Source organism: Euprymna scolopes, chromosome 4 (assembly GCF_053919585.1).
Source record: "Euprymna scolopes isolate OS-2025 chromosome 4, ASM5391958v1, whole genome shotgun sequence".
NCBI classification, from domain to species: domain Eukaryota; kingdom Metazoa; phylum Mollusca; class Cephalopoda; order Sepiida; family Sepiolidae; genus Euprymna; species Euprymna scolopes.
Window position 1 is genome coordinate 34,395,357 of NC_136485.1, and position 23,329 is coordinate 34,418,685.

The 23,329-nt window shown below is 35.3% G+C and overlaps 1 protein-coding gene across 6 annotated transcripts in view; it reads left to right on the top strand.

Moving 5' to 3' along the window:
* The first annotated feature begins 2,807 nt into the window (after positions 1–2,807).
* LOC145267012 (uncharacterized) overlaps positions 2,808–23,329 on the top strand; it is a 360,917-nt gene continuing 340,395 nt past the window's right edge. For 5 of the 6 annotated variants that reach the window (XM_080122916.1, XM_080122928.1, XM_080122955.1 and 2 more), the window contains exon 1: positions 2,808–3,511. In XM_080122916.1, coding sequence (XP_079979042.1) covers positions 3,340–3,511 — 172 coding nt within the window. In that variant the 5' untranslated portion in view covers positions 2,808–3,339. Of the gene's footprint in view, positions 3,512–9,904; positions 9,927–23,329 lie in introns of those variants that run through there. The other variant, XM_080122963.1, reaches the window with a different exon arrangement.

Here is a 23,329-nt window from a genome sequence, read left to right on the forward strand (position 1 = left end):
CCAATTGCAGGGGCCACTTTTTATAAAGGAATTGTCACAAGCCACTTTTACTAAAAGGAATCATCATTTTGTATATTTTTTAAAATAAAAATAATTCAAATCAGCTTTTATTTATAATGAATCATTCAACTTATAACTTTTGTTAAAAAAATCATAATACATGGCAGGGGCCAAATACGAGATTACTCGTAAGCATACAATTCAATGTGTTATTAAAGACAGTTATTGTATGTGTGAGCAGCGAGCGCGCATTGACTAACAGAAAAAAGAATTTCATTACTATGAATTTACTTATAGTGATCAAGGCCAGGGTACAAGAATGGCAGTGAATGTGTTAACAACTGCAGTAAACCAAATAAGTTCAAGACTCATCGGGAATGTAACTTCCGGCGAGAGCTCCAGTTTTCAAACATCATTATTTTTCTATTAAATTGTTAGGTGAAAGTACAGAATATAAAAAGCCATGTGCCCATATTAAGAATGGCTTTCTACATAACATCGTTTCAGTAAGGTCCGTAAACTGCAGAAAAAAGCTATTCCTGATATGGGAATGGGTGTTTGTTAACTATTCTGTACTTTCAGGTGACTAATAATGGTTATTTGGAATTTTAATCTATTATTCTAAGGGAGGTAATTTTATTTTACTAAATTTAAAAAAAAATCATTTTTTCTTACAATTACTTCAATGTTTTGTTTCAGAAAAATTGCAATATCGTCACAGTTCTTTTTTTTATATTTTGTTACTAATGTTATAAAACTTGGTTACATTAAATGAAATAATTGAAAAAAAAAAAAAAAAAATCATTTTTCTAAGAATTCTAAGTAAAATAGTTACCTCCCTTAGAACAAAAAGTTAAAATTCTAAACAACCTTAATAAATGAATTAATTAATAAAATTTAGCACAAAACTTGGCAAACCAGAATAGTAAGCAACCTAAAGCAGGAAGTCTTTAATGTCAGAAACAGAACACCATTCTGCTGTTGACCTTGAGTTTGGTACTGTCTCTTATGGTTTGTCAAAACTGACCTTGTGCTCATGTGAGGAGCAAGCTGAAACACATTTTGCAGTAAATAATCAGCAAGTAATCATTATTTAGCTCCCTCCTACAACAGTAACATGTGACACAAGGTCCTGGATTTAAGAAAGATTATTCTCACCTGCCAAAAATGCCCAGGCAGCCTCATCAGCATTTCCCCATAGAAGTGCCTCAGGCGATTAGTAATAAACTTATTCCTTCTTAAAGACTGAGAAAGCAAAATCTGGGAGGCTGTGCTTTATACAACTATACATGTCCATACTTCAGCCAACAGAGAACAAGACATCTTGTAGTAACCGCTTTGCCAGCCAGAACATTTCATAGCGATCACTGTTTCAACGGCCATGCATATGAAGAATGCGTAGGTACATGATGCTGTGATGCGACCACAAGCATACATAAAACAAAAGGAACTATGTGGCACTCCCTCATGTAGAAATACTGCAAACAGGCTTGAATGTTTGAGAAGGCCTGTATTTAAAGATTTGCCCACCGGAAATGAAGTAAGCTTCCTCTTGGATTTTTCAAGAACAGCACATGTTCAGGATAACTCTTTCACCGGAAGATGTTACCCCCACCTCCGTGTCCTGATATTACGCACAATGTACATGAACTTTAATTCCCATCATGGAAAGTTACCACATCGAATGAGACTGTAAATCTTCCCTTAAACAATTTTATTTCAAACTCCTTCTTATGATATGAACACATACACACGCATTCGCTTATATGAATTATGGACTGTTTTTTTGTTTTTCTCAGAAAATAACCACATTAACTTTAAGCTCATGTGTAGCACTCTGATCATAAAAAAAATCAGTAATTTAAAACCTTGTGCAAATCTCACAATATCGTCACTTCATTAATCTTTCATTATGAACATTCCATATATTTAAACTAATATTCCTAACACGTAAATAAATTTATTAATTTTATTCATTGCAGACAATTATCCTCATATCTTTTATTAGTTGTTTCATGACGTTTCGGCCAACTATTCCTCTGGCCTTCATCAGGTGGTAACTGCGATGGATAGGAACTCTGAATCTCCTGACTGCATTCACTGCAATTACTGCCTTTCATAGTTGTTGTCGTTTGACCATGTTTTTGGCCAAACAACTAATAAAAGATGAGGATAATTGTCCGCAATGAATAAAATTAATAGATAATACTCATCTCAATTGCATAGCCTATGGTGACTTTGGGAACCTCTGGCGAGCTGCTAAAAGCTAATAGAGTCTAGGCACGACCTTCGTAAGGGCCGTTGCCCGTGGCCCGCGGTCTAGGCCATTTCTCTGTTGATTGCAGTAAGTTGCTTGTGATGTGTAGCTCTAGGTGGCCCACTCTTTCGGGTTTTACCTTCTCTCTTTGGTAAGGAATTAATTAGAAGCGTCTCTACTGCCTGAGGTGCCTCTCCCGGGTAATGCCGGCTGAGCTGCTCGGACATTTTTTTTTTTTTTTTTTTTTTTTTGCAGTTCACAATGCTCTTCCACGATGGCCCTGACTTTTCAGTTCTACTTTGTGTCATATTTCTCACTGTGGGAGAGAAATAAATAATCTTTCCGACCCTTGTGTCACACCTTTTCCGCAGTGGAAGGAAAATACTGCTTATGGTGAAACTAAGAAACAAAAAATGTTATGCTGAAAAAATAAAAATATAAAATAACTAATTTAACGATATAATTAATCTGTTTTTAAAGCTTTTATGCCCCCTTTTTTTATTTTATTTATTTTGTTTTAATAACAAACAGATGACATGAAAACAAGTTTGTTTGTTTTGAGGTTAAAAACCGGAAGTGACGATTCTGTTTGGTCGTTTGTCGTCGTGGCCACTGATTTTGCCTTGTCAGGAAATAGACAAGAAAAGAAAAAAAAAATAACTCTGTCTCTGTTTCACTATTTTTCAATATGCATCGGTCTCGTACATTTTTTTTTTTCTAGTCCGGAAAATAATTTAGAAATTTTGTTTTTTGTAAAGATTTGAACAATAATTTTAAAAATAAGGATGCCGCTTAAATCATTGCAACGTGGAATAATGCTTAAAAATACAGCGCCGCTTAAATCATTGCTAAAATTTGAAAAGAAAAAATAAAAAAAAAAAAAAGAAGGAAAGAACGAAGCCGCTCAAGTATTGTTATAGTAAAAACCAGTTCATACGTTCACACGCGTACAAGGTGTGTTTGGGCAGTGCGAGTCACAGTCCCGTTCGGGTCTTTTTTCGGAGTTCCTGCCAGGGATAATTTTCTTTTTTTACACCGACAAACTTTTCTGTCAGGATTCTTCTTCATAAATCGTGGAAACCATGATAAAACGCAATGGATCGACATTTCGAACTCTACTGATAGCGGTCGTGCTGGTTGCGTTGATATATTTTATCTACTTGTACAATGGGGTCCAGTCGAGTCTCCGAAATTCGGAGATTGTCTCCGAAAAATTAAAACGAGATCGGGAATCTCTATCCTCGCAGCTTAATGGTAAGTAAAAGTATGCTTCAAGCTTACGCCCAACAAAAGCAGGTGCGATAGTAACCAAAACACGGGCTTTATCACCAATAAAAACAATGCAATCCATGATGTTTGTTTTTACGCTGGAAAAAAAAAACGATGAGAAGTTTGTATGCGTGTGTATTTTATTATTATAAATTCATCTCACGCGAATGGGTTATATTAATTTCAAACTGTCATTAAAACAAAAATCGGCGCCAGTGCACTTATTGATCCGCGCTATTTTTAAATAGTATTTTCAAGTTTAATAATCAAGTTTTACGATATCTGTTTTTATTAAATTGTTAGGTGAAAGTACAGAATAGGTCCACAACACAACATCCTCATGTCCCCATGTTAAGAATGTCTTTCTAAATAATGTCATTATTTTAGCACGGATCAATAAGTACTGCATGAGTGCATTCCAAAATCAAATATACTTTTCAAATTTATGAATAACGAAATTAAAATGCACTATGCAGTGCAAGGCACTGCGTGTGTGTGTGTTTTCTAGTTGGATGGGGTATCCAGACATTATTCACGCGCTATGTCATACATTCCAACCGAGAGATCTTTCTACCATTCTAACCATCCCTTTAAGTGCTATTGTTTGTATCTCTCTTGCACTTTGTTCACCGAGTATATTTGCCAGATAGTTTTTTTTTTAAATTTATTTGGTGCTTGAGTCAACAGATCGATTTTTTTAATGTCCTTTTTAGCAAAAAATTGTCATGTCGAAAAGAATAATATACCTAAAAATTACGAAAATTCATCGTGTAGAAAGTTATTTATAGTTAAAAGTAATTTTTACGGAAAATTGGATAAAATTGTATTTTTCTTACACGTTATAAAATAGTGAAAAGGGGACATAACTCGGAACGAATATTTTAGATTACTTGTCCATCATGGCGTGTAATATTTGTTGCCTATAGCGAGTTTTTTATTTATTTATTTTAAAAAAAAAAAATATTAGTTGTTCTACTCGATGAATTTTCGAAATCGGTACTAGTGCACTCTGCACTCATTGATCCGTGCTGAAATAATAACGTTATTTAAAAAAGCCGTTCTTAACATGGGGAGGAGGTGTTTTGTAACTAATCTATACTTTAATCTTACAATTGAATAAAAAACATAAAACTTTAAACATAAATAGGATTTTAAAAATAGCGCGGATCAGTAAGTGCACTAGCACCTTGAAATCTTTGGATACAGTACTATTTTCGACATGACAGTTAAGTACGTAATATCGTTTTTTGCTTAAAACGACATATTTTAAAAAATCGATCTGTTGACCCTATCTTAACAAGTACCATTCTTTTTCATGAGTCCGGTTGTTCCCATAATTACTGGAATGATGGAGATCTTCCTAAGATTCCAGTTTCTTTTCATGATGTACATAAGACCATGGTTACTATTTCGTTAGCTAAATTTTTACCTGGTTTCCACCTTAACATTTTCCTTTAAAATGATAACTTTGGTTAGTTTCCAGGTATGCTGCAAACGAATTTTGCATCGAAATTTTCCGCAAATAAGTAGTTTTCCGGATATTAAGCAATGTCATTTCTTATGTATTGCTGGTGGCCATCTTAGTCCGCGCGTTTGCGCTTAGTTTCTCGGGATTGCGTTTACACGCTTGCGCATACCAAGATGGCCACTTGCAATAACATAAGAGATGACATTGCTTAATATCCGGAAAGCTACGGAAAATTTAAGATATTCGTTTTCAGCATACCCGAAAACCCAGCTAGTCATCAATTTATAGGAAAATGTTAAGGTAGAAACCAGGTAAAAATTTACCTTTCGTAATCTTTTCCTTAGCATCATCAGCTGTTTAACACCGCATCATTGGGAACTTTCTTTTTTGTTTTAATTTTCCTATTACTTTGTTTTGCATGAAGATGTGGCATCCTATCGGATGTCAGACATTCATTTACAATTTTAATCACTCCAAATCCAGAGATCTTTTAAAAGTTTCTAACCGTTCTTTTCGGTGCAATTGTTTGTAATTTCTCTTCACCGGGTATATTCAACAGGTAGTTTTTTTTAATTCGTTTTTGAGTCCGGTTGCTCCTTGCTCCGCGCGTGTGTGTGTGTGTAAGTGCATGCATAAATAAGTTTCCAAAACTTATGACACGTAAAAAATTTTTTGCTGATTCTTGAAAGAATTCTTCGGAATATGATGAATTAAGCAGATTATGAAACTTTAGTTGGAAGTGGTCAGTTTTCGTTAAATTTCTATTTCGGTCACGTAAATTATTTACTGATTAAATAGATTTCTTTCCACGTTACTCCCACACATTATTTATTTTTTTTTTTTACTTAAAGCATGTTTTGTTTTTGTTTTTTTTTTGTTTGTTTTGTTTTTTAAATAATAATAATAATAATAATCCTAAGTTATACCAAGTCTAATCGTATACTTGAAAATCCAAAATGAAAACCACACCGGAAAAATATAGTCGTCATCTTTCAGCAAATCGAAAAGCTAGGTAAAAAAGAACATAGAACGATCTTAAGTTTATAATTTTCAAGTTAATGTCAGGATTATGAACTCGAGTTATCGATCTTCCTCGACTAGCTTTTTTTCTCCTCCGATTTATAAAGATAGTGACTATATTTTTTTCAGCCTAGTTTCATTTCGTTGTTTCATTTGTACGATTTGTTATAACTTAGATTTTGTAATGTTTTTATATTGACTAGCATGCTAAAAGTCAAAATGGGTTATTTGGGTGTAATGCCGAAACCCATTTCACTTTAAATTATCCTTTTATTTTTATTTTTTTTTTTTTATGTACGTGTCACATAAAATGGCCACCCTTTACTTGTATATTCAAGCTGTTGTAATTTTCCTATTTACTTGGCCTCCCCACGGAACAGAGTTAGACACCAGGGTCGTTATTTTTATTTTTATTTTTTAACGTGGAGAAAGCGACGAAAATAAAAATTGTCTCAGTCGTGAAGGATTTCTCCACTGACAAAGAACAAGAAATTGAAGTGTAACATCTGAAAACAAATGAAAAGGAAGCGTTTTGGGGTGTGTGTGGGGGGGTAGAATCTGAATAATTTTATATTAACTTAAACTTCGCATAACAAACTTGACCCATCTACAAATTAAACATTTTTCTTTTTCAAATGATATCACCCGTGGAGATTTTATAGGAATGTTTGCAATACCTTTATAAGCAAACTAAACTACATATAAGTAGTAAGTAGTAAATCCAGGAGTGGACCTATGCACCCCTCTCCCCCGTATATTTTTTGTTTTTGTCGTTTAATTTTTTCAGCAGATTATTATTATCGATTGGACACTATTTAAAAAAAAAAAAAAAATCAATATTTAAAGATAATTGAATGCTCGCGCGCAAAAACAAATATGGCAACCAGTGAAAGCCATAGAGAATGCATTTAATAATGAATGTCGTAATCTCATGAAAACAACTTGTGATATTCGTTGAAAATAGACCCGAATACCTTTAAAAATCAAGTGTTTGCAGCAGACTTGGATTATTCTTCTGCTTCACCAAAACTGGTAAGAAATGTATGAAAAAGATTAAGATATATATATATATATATATATATATATATATATATATATATATATATTTTAAAGGACGGGTGAATTAGTTTAAAAGTTTGATTTTCAAACACCGACTGGTTCCAATATAGGGGATCGATTTACCAAACTGTTACTAGGCTGGGTGGGAGCACTCCCTAAAAACCTTTTTAAATATTGAATTTTTAACATTTTTTCCGGATCAATCGATAATAATCCATTAATCCACTGAAAGAATTGCAAAAAATGAGTAGGTCTACCATGCCAGGGATAATAAAATGGGTACTTGTGGAATCAGTTACAACTATTGACGGAGAGGAGCCAGTCTCGGAAATTGCCGAAGCAGTTTCCGATATGAAAGTCATTCTTGGCTTACTTACTCTTTTATATATTTTTTTCGTGGTTTTCAAATCGTAAACTGCTTTAGTCATTTCTGGATTTCCCGTAGGTACTCAGAATTGACTCCATAACTACTGAAATCCTCTGAGTGTTTTTTATTTATTTGTACCATAAACTTATGGAAATATACATGTCCTTCATAAACTCTAACAATAACCCTAAATTCGGGTGGCAACACAGAAAAAGCGGAAACGATGGGCGTAATGTAACCGTTAAAAATCAAATTCGCCCCAAATCATTTATTCTGAGAGTTTCAATACAATCGGTATAGCAGCCCGAAGAGTGATTTAAGAAAAATTTAAATATCGAAAAAAGGTTATATTGTACATATCCGTTAAGGAACGAAGTTCTCTGAAAAAAAAAAAAAAATCGCTTAATTTCATCAAGTAGTTTTTTTTTTTTTTTTTTTTTACAGCGAAAAAACAATTTGTTATGATACCGAGCAAAAGGTTCGATTGCTAGTATTAAAGATGGAGAGGGAGTGTCGGCGCTTTAAACTGAGTTATCTCCCCGTGGCGTATTCAAAAATCCAAACAATTCAAAGATGTCTACCTTCAACGTGCTGTCATAAAAACGTATTTTTCCGCTGTAAAAAAAAAAAAAAAAAAAAAAAAAAAAAAAAAAAATACTTGATCAAATTAAGTGAAAATTTATTTTCGGGGATCTTCAGTCCAAAACGGATAGGTACAATATAACCTTTTTTCGATATTTTCATTTTTTTAATTTCTTGATTAAATTGTACACTTACCAATAATCGGTAATAATAATAAAGAGTGATCCGGCGGATCACTCTTTGCACTAGTATGGCTTTTTAAATAATAACGTTGTTATTTACGTCCGGATCACTCTCTGAGTGCACCAGTGCACCACCAGTACCCAATAATAATCTATAATGACTCCTTTTGGGAGGAAGTCCAGCTATATTCCAAACCGACCTTGCCTAACTTTACCCTCAGTAGACAAGTAAGATCACTAGGTTAAACTGTCCTCAGCCAAAAGAGAAATCCTTCTCAATTGAGGCCATTTCTATTTACTGAATTACACCCACACCCACTCTTCAGATACGTATATACCAAAAATAATCCTCACTCGTGTGGGGATAAGTAAACTGGCTCTTAACTGAACCCCCTATTAAAAATGTAAATAAGTTAAGGTGCTTATATATAAAGCCCGGTACTTTCTCTACATATATATAGTATTTTTACGGTATCTTTTGTTTATTAAATTGTTAGGTGAAAGTACAGAATAGTTACAAAACGCCCTCCCCATGTTAAGAATGGGTTTCTAAAATAACATTATTACGGCGCGGAACCTTCTCTTCGTAAGTATTCAGTTAATCATAATTTGTTGTGTAATAGGTAAAAAGTAGTTTAAAAAATGCATATGTGTGGTACTCTACCACACATAATGCACATACACCCCCTCCCAGCATATCTCTACCACGGCAACGGCACTGGTAGAGATGTGCTGGGAGGGGGTGTATTCGTCCACCGAAAAAACTTTCTTTTTTTTTTTCATTTACATAAAATACCGTTTTCATTTTCTTGGCCTTTTGGTAGTATCTGTTCTTCGCTGCACTTCATTTTCTTGTTCTCTTTCGATGGAGAAATCCTTCACGACTGAGACAATTTTTATTTTTGTACGTTTTCTCCACGTTAAAAAACGACTCTGGTGTCTAACTCTGTCCCGTGGGGAGGCATAGTAAATAGGTACATAAAATACCGTTTTTTTGTTTGTTTTTTTTCTCATAATAAACACCAAATTATAAGATTGTTTTTCTCAAACGCGCCTGATTGACACGTTACAATCTAAATTTTAAACGTTTGAAATGATTTCTTTTATAAGCCAAACTAAATCAAATGTAAAGGTTGGTCGAAAGTAGATGAAACAGGTGTGACTCTTGACTCACGTAATGTTGGCTCAGTAAGATTTTATTTTTGTTTCTTTTCTTGGGGCGGCGTTAGTCACTGACTTGAAACAAGTCTGAAAGAAATCAAAATTACTAATCTAGACGTAGCCGTGACCCGTTGAGTCACAATCACTCCCGCTATTTTTTCTACTTTGATGTCATTCGAAAATTCATAAATTGTGACCTATCTTTAAAGAAAGTCTTGTTGCTTAACCTTTTTTTTGAGTCGCAGACCCTCCTTCTTTCATTTAAAAATGCATAAGTTAATTAAATTCATTAATTATACTACTGACAATTTATTATTTGAAAAAAAAAGTTAGCACCATTATTTATTAATACAGAATTACAATTGGTTAAGAAAACAATTTATAATCATTGAAAAAATTACACACTGAAAGAATACTGACTTACGTTAAAATTTATCATGTTTACGTGAAATTTAAAGTCGATAAACACAAACACGCGGGTAGTTGAAAAGAGGAGGAGGGTGGGCAAAACAGACTGGTTTTCTTTTCAACTCTGTGCATTCGTACTTACCGACATGGAACGTTCGTATAATTTTTGCCATTTTTTTAATTAAATTATTTTTCTATGTTCCTGTTTTTCAATTTTTTTTTTTTTTAACTTTATTTTCCAAGATTATATGAACATTATTTTACGTTGATACGTATACGTTCTTGCGTGCAATGGAAATATTAGAATCTTACATGTGAAGATTACGTTAAAAATGTAAGCGTAAAGAAAGTAGAAATAATTTTTTCAATTATATTTTTTTTTGTGTGAAAATATTAAATAATGCTTAATTCAATGATAATATTGGTAGTTTGAGAAATAAATTTTTCTTCGAGTTATATCAAATTCATTAATACGGACTTCAGGGGCTTTTTTTCGTAATTTTCCTGTAAAAATTATTTTATTTTTATTTTATTGTTACAAATTACAATGCTTTATTTATATATATATAAAAAAAAAAAGCAAAAATACTTGCGTTTTTTATTTACTACTGAAAACCATAACTGTTTTTGTTTAAACAAAATAATATATTTTCACTAAGATTTAAATAAAAATAATTAGTTCATTATATTCCGCGATCATTATTTGATAAATACTGAAATTTTTTATTAAAAGTGGTTAATTTCCTGATTTTTGGTGAATTTTTAAATAAAGGGAGGGGTCAAAATGTTTATACATTTTGAGCAGCGGCATTCATTTTGCCCGTACCTTCCGGCACTACTGCAAAGGAACCACTCTTTTGGTTTTGTTTGTGGATTTAGAGAGTGCACAGCAGAGGCTGACGACTTTTATTCATTTATTACAAAATTTTGACTTGGTACAAACTTAAAATTTTGAAAAAAAAAACAAAAAAAACTCAAAATTCGCACAAAATTCAATAATGCATGTCCAAAAATTTTTATAAATGTTAAGTCATACATATTGACATTTTTCATTCGTTTATTCAGTACAAATAATAAAGTTTCATCATTATTTGGCTTTGTTTTACAATTCACGACTCTTAAAAAAGTGGTTAAAAAGTCAAATATATAATTAACAACAACAAAAAAAAAATAGGCATTTGAAAATTTCACTTGCTTGGCATTGCTGTGAACTATCGAAATTTCCAAACTGAAAACCAAAAAAAGTTGTTCCTTCGCAGTAGTGCACAAGTGCCTAAGTTTCTTTACTTCTTTTATTATAATTAGCAAAAATATGCTCCTCCTGGTCACATCTGTTTCAGTATATATGGCGAACTAACATATATTACAGCCCCCTCATGGTGGAAATAATACCTGGGAGGATGGTTTCATGAAAACAGAACAAATACTGCACTACCTGGAGACCCTCAATTGAGCATTGAAAGATATTACTAGTATAATATCGACCTTAGACAGATAGATACCAAATCTCCATTAGTAATGCATCTAGAATTATTAATCTTATTTTTCTTGTGTAGAAGTTTAGAGATTTATTATTTTGTTATTTAATTTATATACATTTTTCTGGCATACGTAAATATAGTCACTCTTTCTTTCAGAGACATTAAAAAAATATGAGAGTAGTTGAATCAACATAGAAGGGAAAGTTACAGGGTGGCTCACTTAAAAGTAGCCCAGAAAATGTAATAGAGAGGAAGAACATTCTTTTATTGTTTAAATTACCTGTAGTGTTATAAAAGATGCTGGAAGTGCTCCCCGTTGACATCCATGCATTTCTGGGCACGTTTAACAACGTTTGCAGATACTACCTGTAGATCTTCTCTGGTGATTCTCCTGATAGTATTGGTAATGTTCTCCTAGTTGGTCTAGATTGTGAGGATTATTTGCATACACTTTTTGTTTTAAAGTCCCCCAAAGATAAAAATCACACGCTTACAAGTCCGGAGAATGTGGTGGCCATAACCCTTTGTTTATTGTTCTCTCTTCCATAAACATGTCATGAACTCGTGTCAGTGATTTGTGAGACGTGTGGCATGTAGTGCCATCTTGTTGGAAAAAGAATTCAATTTTGTCTTGTGGTGTCAGTTGGTCGATAAGAGAAAGATTAGAGAGATCGGGCTACTTTTAAGTGGGTCGCTTAATCTGAAAAAAAAAATTGATTAGGAAAAGATTACACAGATCTGACTATTTTTAAGTGGGCCACCCTGTTGTTAACAAAGATGTGAGTTTACTTATATAAGTTTTGGTTAATTAGAACCATGAAAACACAGTCCTTCTTCTCAATCCTAAAGCAAGCTAAGGCATGTTTTAGCATGCACTTAATGTTATTAAAGTATATAGGGAAAAGACTGAGGGAAGTGAATGTAACTCACATCTTGTATAATAATAGATAGTAGCTGTACGTACCCAACGTTGTTTGGGACTTTCAATTTTGTTTTGCTTTTGTTTTAACTATGCCATTTTTTTTTCTATTATCAAATTCTGGTTGATCCTTTAATTTTTGAGTATATGTTCATCTCTGGTTTACTCTCAAATGTTCCTCATTTGAACTCCTTAATCTAAATACTCCACCAATATTGGTAATTTCAATTGATGCTTTCAAAATAAAAAGCTTCTGTCATTATAATCAGTACGCAACATTATATACACTCAGAAGGGGCGGAAAATTTGTGTATGTGAGGCATGTAGATGCTTGTTTTGGTTGGAGTTGTAAGTTTTTTTTTCTTTTTTATCACATTTCATAGTTGTGCGACCAAGCAGGTAAGCATCACTCTCTTTGTGATTTTCAGATTGTCAAAGATTGGATCGCATTCAACTGTTTCTCAAAGCCTCTATCATTCTCTGATGAGCTCTGAATCAACCTAAAGTCCAAAACATGTGTAGGCACGCCATCCATTGACACATTGTCAGATGAATTCATGCCAGTAATTACTTTTCTTCCTCATTAAGTAATATAACTGGTGCTGGGTGGCTTAACTCAAACCTTCTCTCCAACTTGTGTGTATTTGTGTAAATCGGTTTTCTTAGTGACTCGTACAACTAGGTGATTCCATTGGAAATTAATGATTGCTATTTTTTGTATCATTTTTTTTTCAATTTGACTGGTTTCAGAAAACATTGTGCAAGAATGCCGCTTTGCCACACAATATATCACCACTCTCAGCAATGTCTTTTATGGTTTGATAATTTTGTTCCACAATCCCATTTCCACTTGGTTTGTAAGCTGCCCTGTAGTATCACCTGATGTTCTATCTGACTAATTTCGCCTAAAGAACCTCCAACAACAACAACTAACATCTCCTAAAGAACCCCCAACAACAACAACTAACATCTCCTAAAGAACCCCCAACAACAACAACTAACATCTCCTAAAGAACCTCCAACAACAACAACAACTAACATCTCCTAAAGAACCTCCAACAACAACAACTAACATCTCCTAAAGAACCTCCAACAACAACAACTAACATCTAAAGAACCTCCAACAACAACAACTAACATCTCCTAAAGAACCTCCAACAACAACAACTAACATCTCCTAAAGAACCAACACAACAACTAACATCTCCTAAAGAACCTCCAACAACAACTAATATCTCCTGAAGAACCTCCAACAACAACTAACATCTAAAGAACCTCCAACAACAACTAACATCTCCTAAACAACCTCCAATAAAACCACAGTGCCATTGTCCATCAACATCTCCAGAAAAATCTTGGTCAGCACTCTTGCAATAATTACTGCCAGTTTTACCTACAGCCATAGTCAACCATGGACAGGTACACTTCAACCCTCTGTTACATTGAACGTCCAATTTAGATAATACAGGTTACTTTTTAGCGCATCGCAATGACCAAGGGTTCATCAGTTGCAGCTTTTACTCAATCTTTGAAACTGCCTCTCTTAACACATCTGCGTTGACCTTTTGTCAAGTACAGGATTAAGTACTCCTTTTGTTTGTAAATCATTTATTTCTTTCACGCCTTACTACCCTACACAGCACATTACAATGGGGCTTTTTTTTTAATTTTAATTTGGCCAACACTCTCAATATCTAGGCAGAACATTAGCCTTATTCCTTCAGACTCAAAATATATGGCATAATCACTTTGATACACTGGTTTCACATCAGATCACCTATGTTAAGCAACATTGAGCCTGGTCAGTGCCAGATGGGTAATCATTTGGGAATACCTGGCACTGTATGTAGGAGGACACCGACGAGAATATACATGCAACTGGGGACCTCTGAACTTGACATTGATGATTGGATAGTGACTCGTCAATTTATCACAGACGGAGAACAGCTCACATCTGCTCACTTGTAAGCACTAGTTAACCAACTCTAACCTTGTTAAGCTGAAGACATAATTTTGCTCCTCTTTCTAATTATTCCAGCAGCTTTGTTGTTAAGCCAAACTTATCAACATGACTTACAAGTTTTTGTGTGCACACAACAATTTCATCAATCAAGATATTGATATAGGAATCTGTGCCATTTCTTACATCACTCACTTTTTTTAAACACGGTTTTTTAAGGGTTGTCAACATGATCGTTGAGGCAACATTTAATCCAAAATTCAACATGCAATGTATCTTTATAGTTGAACTAGTATCTCCACAGATATTTTGCAAATCTGTCCGTAAGTTGGCCCTGTCGGTGGGGCATTAGAAGATGCCGACTGCCCCCCTGCAGAGGGTAAAAGTCCCTCAATGGGGGTTCTGGATATGACCTTAAACTATAACTATATCCAGTGGTGAGGCCCCAGCTTGTGGGCTTTGGGGAGTGTGGAGCCACCCTTTAATTACCATTGCTCCCAGGTCCACTCTGACCCGGAGTGGTAGTACCTGTTAGGGTCCCAACTATGGGTTAAATAGAAACCGACGTGAAAACAACAAATATATTCTATTAAAAAAATTTTTCTTCAAAATCTTTGGATTCGGCATTAAATAACCCGAAAAGGGTTGATATGCTGTAAAACAAAAACAACCAACCAACTGTCCGTAAGTATGCAGATTTTAGATCTACAAGTGTAGAAACTCTTGCTATTTCCTCTGAGTCTTTCTGCATATTTTGACTGCATCTCGACCAGATTGATATGTAGCATATTTGTTCAGCTCGCTATCATCCAGGACGGGTTGAACTATGTGCTTTGTAGATTGAACTACTGCCAATAGTGGTAATCCTTATGTCTTCATTCTATGAGGCAAGGGTTTCCTTTGATTCAGAATTCAATTTCTGTCAGAATCTGCTTCCTCTTCCACATGCTAGTGAGTTTCGTAACACCTGTTATTGTTCTATAGTTTTTCGCCGATATTTTTTAAAGTCATCCCCTCTTTTCGATTGACTAGCCTTAGTCATTTCAGGTTTGGCGATGGGTTTAATAGCAGAGACGTCACTTTTTTCACGTTTTTTTTTTTCCTCCTTCGCAGTATGAGTTCGAGTTTGCCTGGCTTCCACCACTTTTTTTTTTTTCTTAACACACACCTCCAAACACCCGGGCAACACCGGACACCCAGGCTAGTTTTTTTTGTTTTTTTTACAGTGATCACCACTTATCAAAGCCCGGAAGCCACTCAGGGATAAGGGTTATTGCAAGTACATTACGTTAGTGTGGAGATTTGATGAAGTGTTTACTTAAGGGGGCGGTTCATTAGGAATTTGTTAACATTGGACTTGAAGACATCCAAGTTGTAGTCCGGTGGGAAGCAGACAGATGGAACAGAGTTCCACAGGCGTGCAGTTCTAAGAAAGAAGCTTTGTTCATGGAATCTGCGTTTTGATTTAGGCACAGATATAGAGTGGGGGAAATTTTTCACAGTGGATTCAGCTAGACGGGTGTTTTTATAGTTATAGAAAAAAAAGGAAAGAAAACCTGTGGGCTTTTTAGAAAATTCTCAATGTTTTGTCCCCATTTTCAGGCAACTTCCTCATGAGAATGATTGATGTATTTTATTTTCCTTAGTCATCCTTATCCTCCTGAGGAAGTCCCCCGAAAATGGGGATGAAACGTTGAGAATTTTCTAAAAAGGGCACAGATTTTCTTTTCCTTTTTTTTTTTTTTCTATACTATAATGTATTTAACTGGTCGATTAGAGAGAGGTGGTAGATTGATGAGTTCTTGCTGTGAATGTTTTATAGGGAGCAACCAGAAATTGCAGCTAAATTGAGCATCTTTCATGGAAATAATGATAGTGTAGAAAGATGAGCAGTGTCTCTTCTGTAAGGAAAGAGAAGAGATCATCTAAATTACAAATTGATTTTCTATTTTGTCAAGACAAGAAAGAGTGCTCTCAACAGAATTTCTCCACATGCAGTAGCAGTACTTCAAGGATTTATCTGACTCTTATACAGGTAGAGGATTGTGTCAGGAGATACTTTCTGGAGCAATAGAATGATCCAACCATTTTCCCAGTGAGCTTAGCAACAGATTCAATGGACGTCTTCTATTTTTGGTCTAGAGTGAATCAGTCCTGGGAGCTTATCAAAGCAAGGGGTTTCCATACAAAAGAGTAATTTTTATTCAGTTGTAATTATTCAAAGATAAAATGACGATCTGAACATTGGTCGTGAAAGGAGAGAAGCTTGATTTTAGAAGTATTAAAATAAACAAGCCACTTTTTCCGCCACTTACAAGATCTTGAGCACCAATGCTTTTCAAAGTTCTGCTCTATACCGTTTTGTCATCAGCATTGATGTCAATGAATGGTTTAAGAATACCATTTGGGAGATCATAAATAGGGTTGGGCCCAGCTTGGATCCTTAGGTACACCAGTGTTGATACCATGTATTTCATGTTTCTGCTTGTCAATAACTACTTTTATAGGCCTATCAGAGAAAAGAGATTTGATGGTTGAGAAGATATTTCAAGATATTCCAGAGTTTGTGAAACAAACCCTCCTGCTAAAGCCCTATGAAAGGTCTTTGATATGTCGAGAGCGATCACCCTTACTAGAAACAAAAATTTTATATGTGGTATATATCCAATGCTTTTATACCTAATTCCATTTTGGGTTCCCCGACAAAAGGAGGGTCGATCTGTAAATTCACCCTTGTCCGTTCGTCTGTCCGCACTTTTCTCAATAACTACGTTTTGGAATTTTTTAAAATTTTGCACAAACATTAAACATGATATGAGTAAAAAAGGTAATGGAACGGATTTTCTGGGAAAATTCCAGTTGCCCCCCTCCCTCCCAGGATGCCTTTCAGGTTAAAATGGCTAAAATTGACACTTTTGTGCTTATTAAACAAAAATTGATGCCTTGGATTTTTATAAAACTTTCTGAAAAATTCAGATTTCTATATAATTTTGTTTGTCTATGCTTGGCGATAACTCTTGGGTGTGCCCCAGGGGCTCTTTTAGGGCTAATAAAAATACTCCATTTTTGGGACTATTTTATCATATTTGTCCAAAGTTTTCTGTGTATGTCTATTTAGCAGTTTTGCATGGTGTTGAACTCAAATTTAAATATGTTAAGGCCTTGGGGACTTTTGGGGCTAAATGGAGGGGGGGGGCAAATAATGGATTTAGTCATTTCTTTTTTTTTTGCATGGTGCAGAACTCAAATTTATACATGTTAAGGCCTAAAACTGCACTGTTTGTCCATTTTCACCAGGATTTGATGTCCCTTGGAGACTTTTGGAGCTAAATAGGGAGAGGGGGGGGCAAATGCTGAACTTAGTCATTTTTATGCCTCATTCATTGTACACTCACGGAGGACCATGCATGCTTCACTTGTTTTATTTTAATGTATTTCATGATCCTAAAGACCCCCTACATAGTAAAATTTACAAAATGTATCCCATCACTCACTGCGTTGGTTAGAATGCGCATCTCAGAATTCATAATAAATTTGGTGTAAACTTCTTAAAGAATTAATTTATTATGAATTCTGGGATGCACATTCTAAGCATAGCAGTGAGTAACAGAATACATTTTGTAAATTTTAGTATGTAGGGGCTCTTTAGGATCATCATTTATGTTTATAAGTCCAATTAAAATTTGATTTTCTTCTGATTTTTTTAATTTAATTTAATAAAAAAATTATGTACGATTTTTTTTGTTTGTTTTTTTTTTTGTTTTTGTTTTTTAATATTTCTTCCAAAATTTTTAATATGCTAGTAAGTCACCACTTATCAAGGCCTTATCTCTTATTATTTTTATTTATAAACTGAACTGAAGAGTTTAATAAAAAAAAAAAAAAAAATAGAACATACATTTCTAGGAAGACTTTTTACTTTGGTTTCTTTTTTGTGAATCAAAAATGAAACTAAAATGTCCCCCAAACAAAACCAGGAAGAAACCACTCTTATCTCTCTCTCTCTCTCTCTCTCTATCTCTCTCTCTCTCTATCTCTCTCTCTCTCTCTCTCTCTCTCTCTCTCTCTCTCTCTCTCTCTCATTCATATCACACGGGACTTATCCTCAACTTGTATAAACTGTGACATCTAGATAATAATAAAGTGAAATGTCAATTAATTATGAGTTGTTGGGAAAGACTCTAGATTTCATTTTTTTTTTTTTTTTTTTTTTTGTGTATATGAATATAAATTACGAAAACTTAATAGGGCCTGTCAGTTGAAGTCAGATTGTAAGAAGTGTGGTAAAAAAACAAAAAAAATCAACGATGTCACACTTCCAACACTCTAGATTCTGCTATCAAGAACCTCCTAACTGCAAAACACGACGCACAGCTGACACAATCCGCTACTTCAATAGTCAGGTTCAAAATCCAATCCTCCTGAAAAATTAGGCTCTTTTATATCCAGCTGGAATTGTCTAATTTACATAAAAGCAGCCATTTCTTTTTCTTTTTTTTTTCTTTTCTCTTCTCACTCCTATCTGCCTGAGATTTTACAGGCTGATGAAAGAATAGGCTTGTCACAAATTAAAGTATTTAATCACAGGAAGCTGAAACAAATATTTTTAACTGGATTTCTTTTCTTTTGATTCTTCAGCATATTACTGATTAAACATCAAATTTTCAGATTATGAACATTTTTTAAAATGTACTCTAACTTAATTTGCAAATTATTACAAAGTAATCATTAGATTTCTGTACAACAATGTAAAAAAAATTCTTGATATTTTTGCTTAAATATTTCTGCATTATTAATTCAACACCCCATCCTCGAATAAAAGTGTGTGTGTGTGTGTGAGAGAGGGGGTGGGGGGACACATGCACCTTGCCACTCACACTAAAAATCCCCAAAATGTTTTGGTAAACTTTTTTTTATTCTTAAACAGCGTTTTAGAATTAAATAATGGGGATCATTTTTTAATTAAACTTCAAAGAATTTCCTCTCTTTGCACTATGTGCCACGGGATTACTTCCCTGCAGACTACAACTCCTGTGTTCACAAATATTTGTTGAGAGGTTCTCTTGAGGAATCAGAATTTTTGTTCATTCCATTTATCATTTTCAACCCTCTCATAATGTTGTTCATTATCCAACTAACAATCTCATTGGTTCTTATACTCAAATGGCTTTTGGCCTTGGTAAGTAATGATGCATTAGTATTTAAATAGCATGCCTCCTTCTTCTGTTATAATTTGGATAAGTAATTTAAAATTTTCTAATGTAATCTGAAAAAAAAAATCATAATTTTCTACTTAAAGGACAGGGTTATGAACTTGAATTATCATTTTTCCTTGATTAGCCCCATCCCGTCTTATTTATAAAAACAGCAACTATCGTTTTTCAGACTTATTTTCATTTTAACATTTCACATGTATGATGACACTTGCTATAACTTAATGTTTTAATGTAAGTTCGTTCCCTATGAATTCTAAAATGGCTGGGCCAATTTTTATGAAATTTCCCACAAAAGTCCTTTATGTGCCTGGTAGTGTTCTTAGATAGGTTTTGTATTGGAATGTCTTTGATAAGTATCAATAATCGAAATCATTCAATAAAAAAAGGAACAGGCGATTTTGACCAAACACACAGGCTACACAGACTAATGTCACAAGTGCATTTGAAAAGCGTTTTTTAATATGACAGGAGCGCGTTCAAAATAAATGTTTCTGTTTAGAACACAATTGAAGCATGATACTTGACTTTTGCATTTTAAACTTTAATTCAAGCCATTATATATAAGAATAATTTTATAAAATCAGCGGAAGATGCAATGTAGACTGCAATATATCGTAAACTGTGAGAGACATGTAAGTTTGCCTCTGGTGCACCACGATGGGTCCCCAATTAGAGCAGGCAATCAATGGATTTGATTGAAAAATGGGCGATTTCACCGATTTCGATGACAATAAAGATATGGGAGTGTGAAACATTCATTGATTATCATTAACTCTCAGGTAACGCCGGGTCTCCTTGCTAGTCTATTCATGAGAAAATCTAAATAGTTCAGTTTGTAGAACATCAGACTGAAGATCTAAAGGTTTTCTTTCGATTTCCGGTTATGGGTTATGGCGTCTGCTCTGTTTGTTTGGAATTTATTATTAAGAAACTAAGATATTTGATATCGAAATGAAACAAATTCTGCAATGTATTATGTTTACAAAATTTGTGACTGGCAGACACACAATCGCACACAGATACACACACTGAGAAAATATGCATAGACTCAAATGACATTTAACTGAATGACTTGAATAATCAAGTTTTTTTGTTGTTTTTTTTTTTTTTTTTTTTTACACAGTGATCACCACTTATCAAGGCCCGGAAGCCACTCAGGGATAAGGGTTATTGCAAGTACATTATGTTAGTGTGGAGATTTGATGAAGTGTTTACTTAAGGGGGTGGTTCATTAGGAATTTGTTAACGTTGGACTTGAAGACATCCAAGTTGTAGTCCGGTGGGAAGCAGGCAGATGGAACAGAGTTCCACAGGCGTGCAGTTCTAAGAAAGAAGCTTTATTCATGGAATCCATGTTTTGATTTAGGCACAGATATAGAGTGAGGGAAATTTTTCACAGTGGATTCAGCTAGACGGGTGTTTTTCGTGAAAGATTGGTAAGGGGGGACCAGAGATTGGAGTTCAGACGAGCACCTGCCATGGAAATAACGATAAAACAAGGATAGGCTCGCAACGTCTCTTCTTTGGGAGAGAGGTTGCAGGGTAGGGAAAAGGGCATCCCTCACTAAGCCACAAAGTCTATTTTGTACTCTGTCAAGGCAGGATAGGCTGTTTTTAGCAGCTCCTGCCCAGATATGGCAACAGTATTCCATCCTTGGACGTACTTGGCTTTTATATAGATAGAGAATTTCATTAGTAGTGAGATATCTTCTGGAGCGGTAGAAGGATCCAACCATCTTTCCAGCGACCTTGGCAACAGACTTGATGTACGTGTTCCATTTCAGATCAGGAGTAAAGGTCAAACCCAGAAGCTTGTCAAAACACACGGCCTCACCCAGACGAGAGCCATCCATCACAATTGATGCCAGATGGGGATCAGAGCGTTAATGATGTAAGGATAGGAGTGGTTTTGGATTCATTATAGGTAACCAGCCACGTCTTCCCCCACTGAACCACGCGCTCGAGATCAGAGGAGAGAGAATCCGAGAGAACTTTGTCATTTACAGCCTTTGATGTGTTGCCGTAGATGGTCGTGCCATCAGCAAAGATGTCAACGAATGATTTAAGTATGTGTTTAGGGAGGTCATTGATGTAGATCAGGAAGAGAGTTGGGCCCAGGATGGACCCCTGAGGGACTCCAGCATTTATATTGCAGGCCTCCGATTTTTGTCCATCTACCACTACTCTTATGAGCCTATCGGAGAGAAATGATTTAATGATTGAGAAAACATTTCCAGTTATACTGTAGCAGGAAATCTTGTGAAGTAGACCCTTATGCCATACCTTGTTGAAGGCCTTTGATATGTCAAGAGCAATTGCCCTAGAAAGGAAGCCTTTGTCAAGAGATTCACTAATCCTGTGAGATATAGCCATCAGCACATCTGCGGTAGATCTTGCAGAGCGGAAACCATATTGTGTGTCACTAAGAAGGTTGTTCCTGCTGAGGTGGTTGACTATTTCTCTATTTAATATGGATTCCAGAACTTACTCATAACACACAGGAGACTTATTAGCCTGTACTGAGAGGGAGATGACTTATCACCTGAATTCTTAAATACAGGGAAAACTGATGAGGTCTTCCAGGGAGTCGGAAAGCACTTCTCCTTAAGGCAGCGCTTAAATAGTTTCATAAGTATGGGAGCAAGTTCTGGTTGAAGCTTTTTTAACACTATAATTGGGATGCCATCAGGGCCAGTTGCTTTACTGGAGTCTAGGTTCTTGATTAGCTTGGTGACCTCATGCATGGATATTTGTATGTTACCTAGCTTGTTCTGTGTTATAGGAGGAAATATGGGGAGTTGATGGCCTTCGTCGCATAAGGTAGAATTAGTTGCAAAGTTCTTTGCAAATAGTTTGGCCTTGTCTGACGCTGACGAGATGACCTCTGGTCCATTGATAATGGTTGGGATAGAACGTACACTTCTGTTCAGGATCCTATGTTATTTGCCAAAACTGGTGGGAACCAAGCCGCTGATCAGCTACCTTGGATTTAACAGACTGGGCATATAGCTCTATAGCATTTTTTATTACTCTTTTACAGTGGTTGCTGGCAGTCCTGAAAGCAGCTTTAGTCTCAGTGCATCTATTACGTTGGTAGCTATGGAAAAAGTGATTTCTGTGTGCGATAGCAGCAGCACATTCTGGGGAGAACCATGGCTGGCTGTTAGGTTTTTGTTGGAATTTTTTAGATGGTATGAATTCGTCTATGCCTACAATTAACCATTCGGTCAGATCTGATACTATAGAGGACACTTCCTTTTTAAACATGGAGTGCAGAGGTAAATCATATATGAATGTACGGAAGCTATCCCAGTCAGCCATAGAGTATCGGTATACAGTACGGTGGAGGGGTACGTCTGGGGGCTTCTTACATTTCGTTTTTATCTTAACTGATACGACGGAGTGGTCGGAGGATCCTAGAGGAGAATGAATGGAACATGTACATAGCTCAGGGGAAGTTGAGAGAAAAAGGTCTAGGAGGCTTGCATATTGACCGGGTGTATCGGGCACACGGGTGGGTTCGCGAACAATCTGAGTTAGGTCATAAGCAATGGCAAAATCATGACAAAACCTCCCCTCATTGTGTGTCTTATTTGAATGGGTCAGCCATTCCACGTTATGGACGTTGAAGTCACCACAGATGTGGATGTTAGCCGAGGGATGTGCAGACAGTATGTGGTCTATTTTCTCAGATATGCTCTTAAGGATAGTAACTCCACTGTTATGGGGCCGATAGAGGGCAAATATAAATGCAGTGGTGTTAGCAAGTGCAACCCTGAAGCACATATAGGGTAAATTAGGATCTTCTCTAGAGATATCCCTGCCACACGGGAAGTCATCCTTAATGTAGGCACATATTCCATGCTCATGGCGATCTTGGGGGTCAGATTTAGCTGTTAAGTTAGAGTATCCGTTAATTATGAACTCATCTAGGGAAGTGGTCGGCCCTATTCCAGTTTCACTTAGAAATAATATGTTCA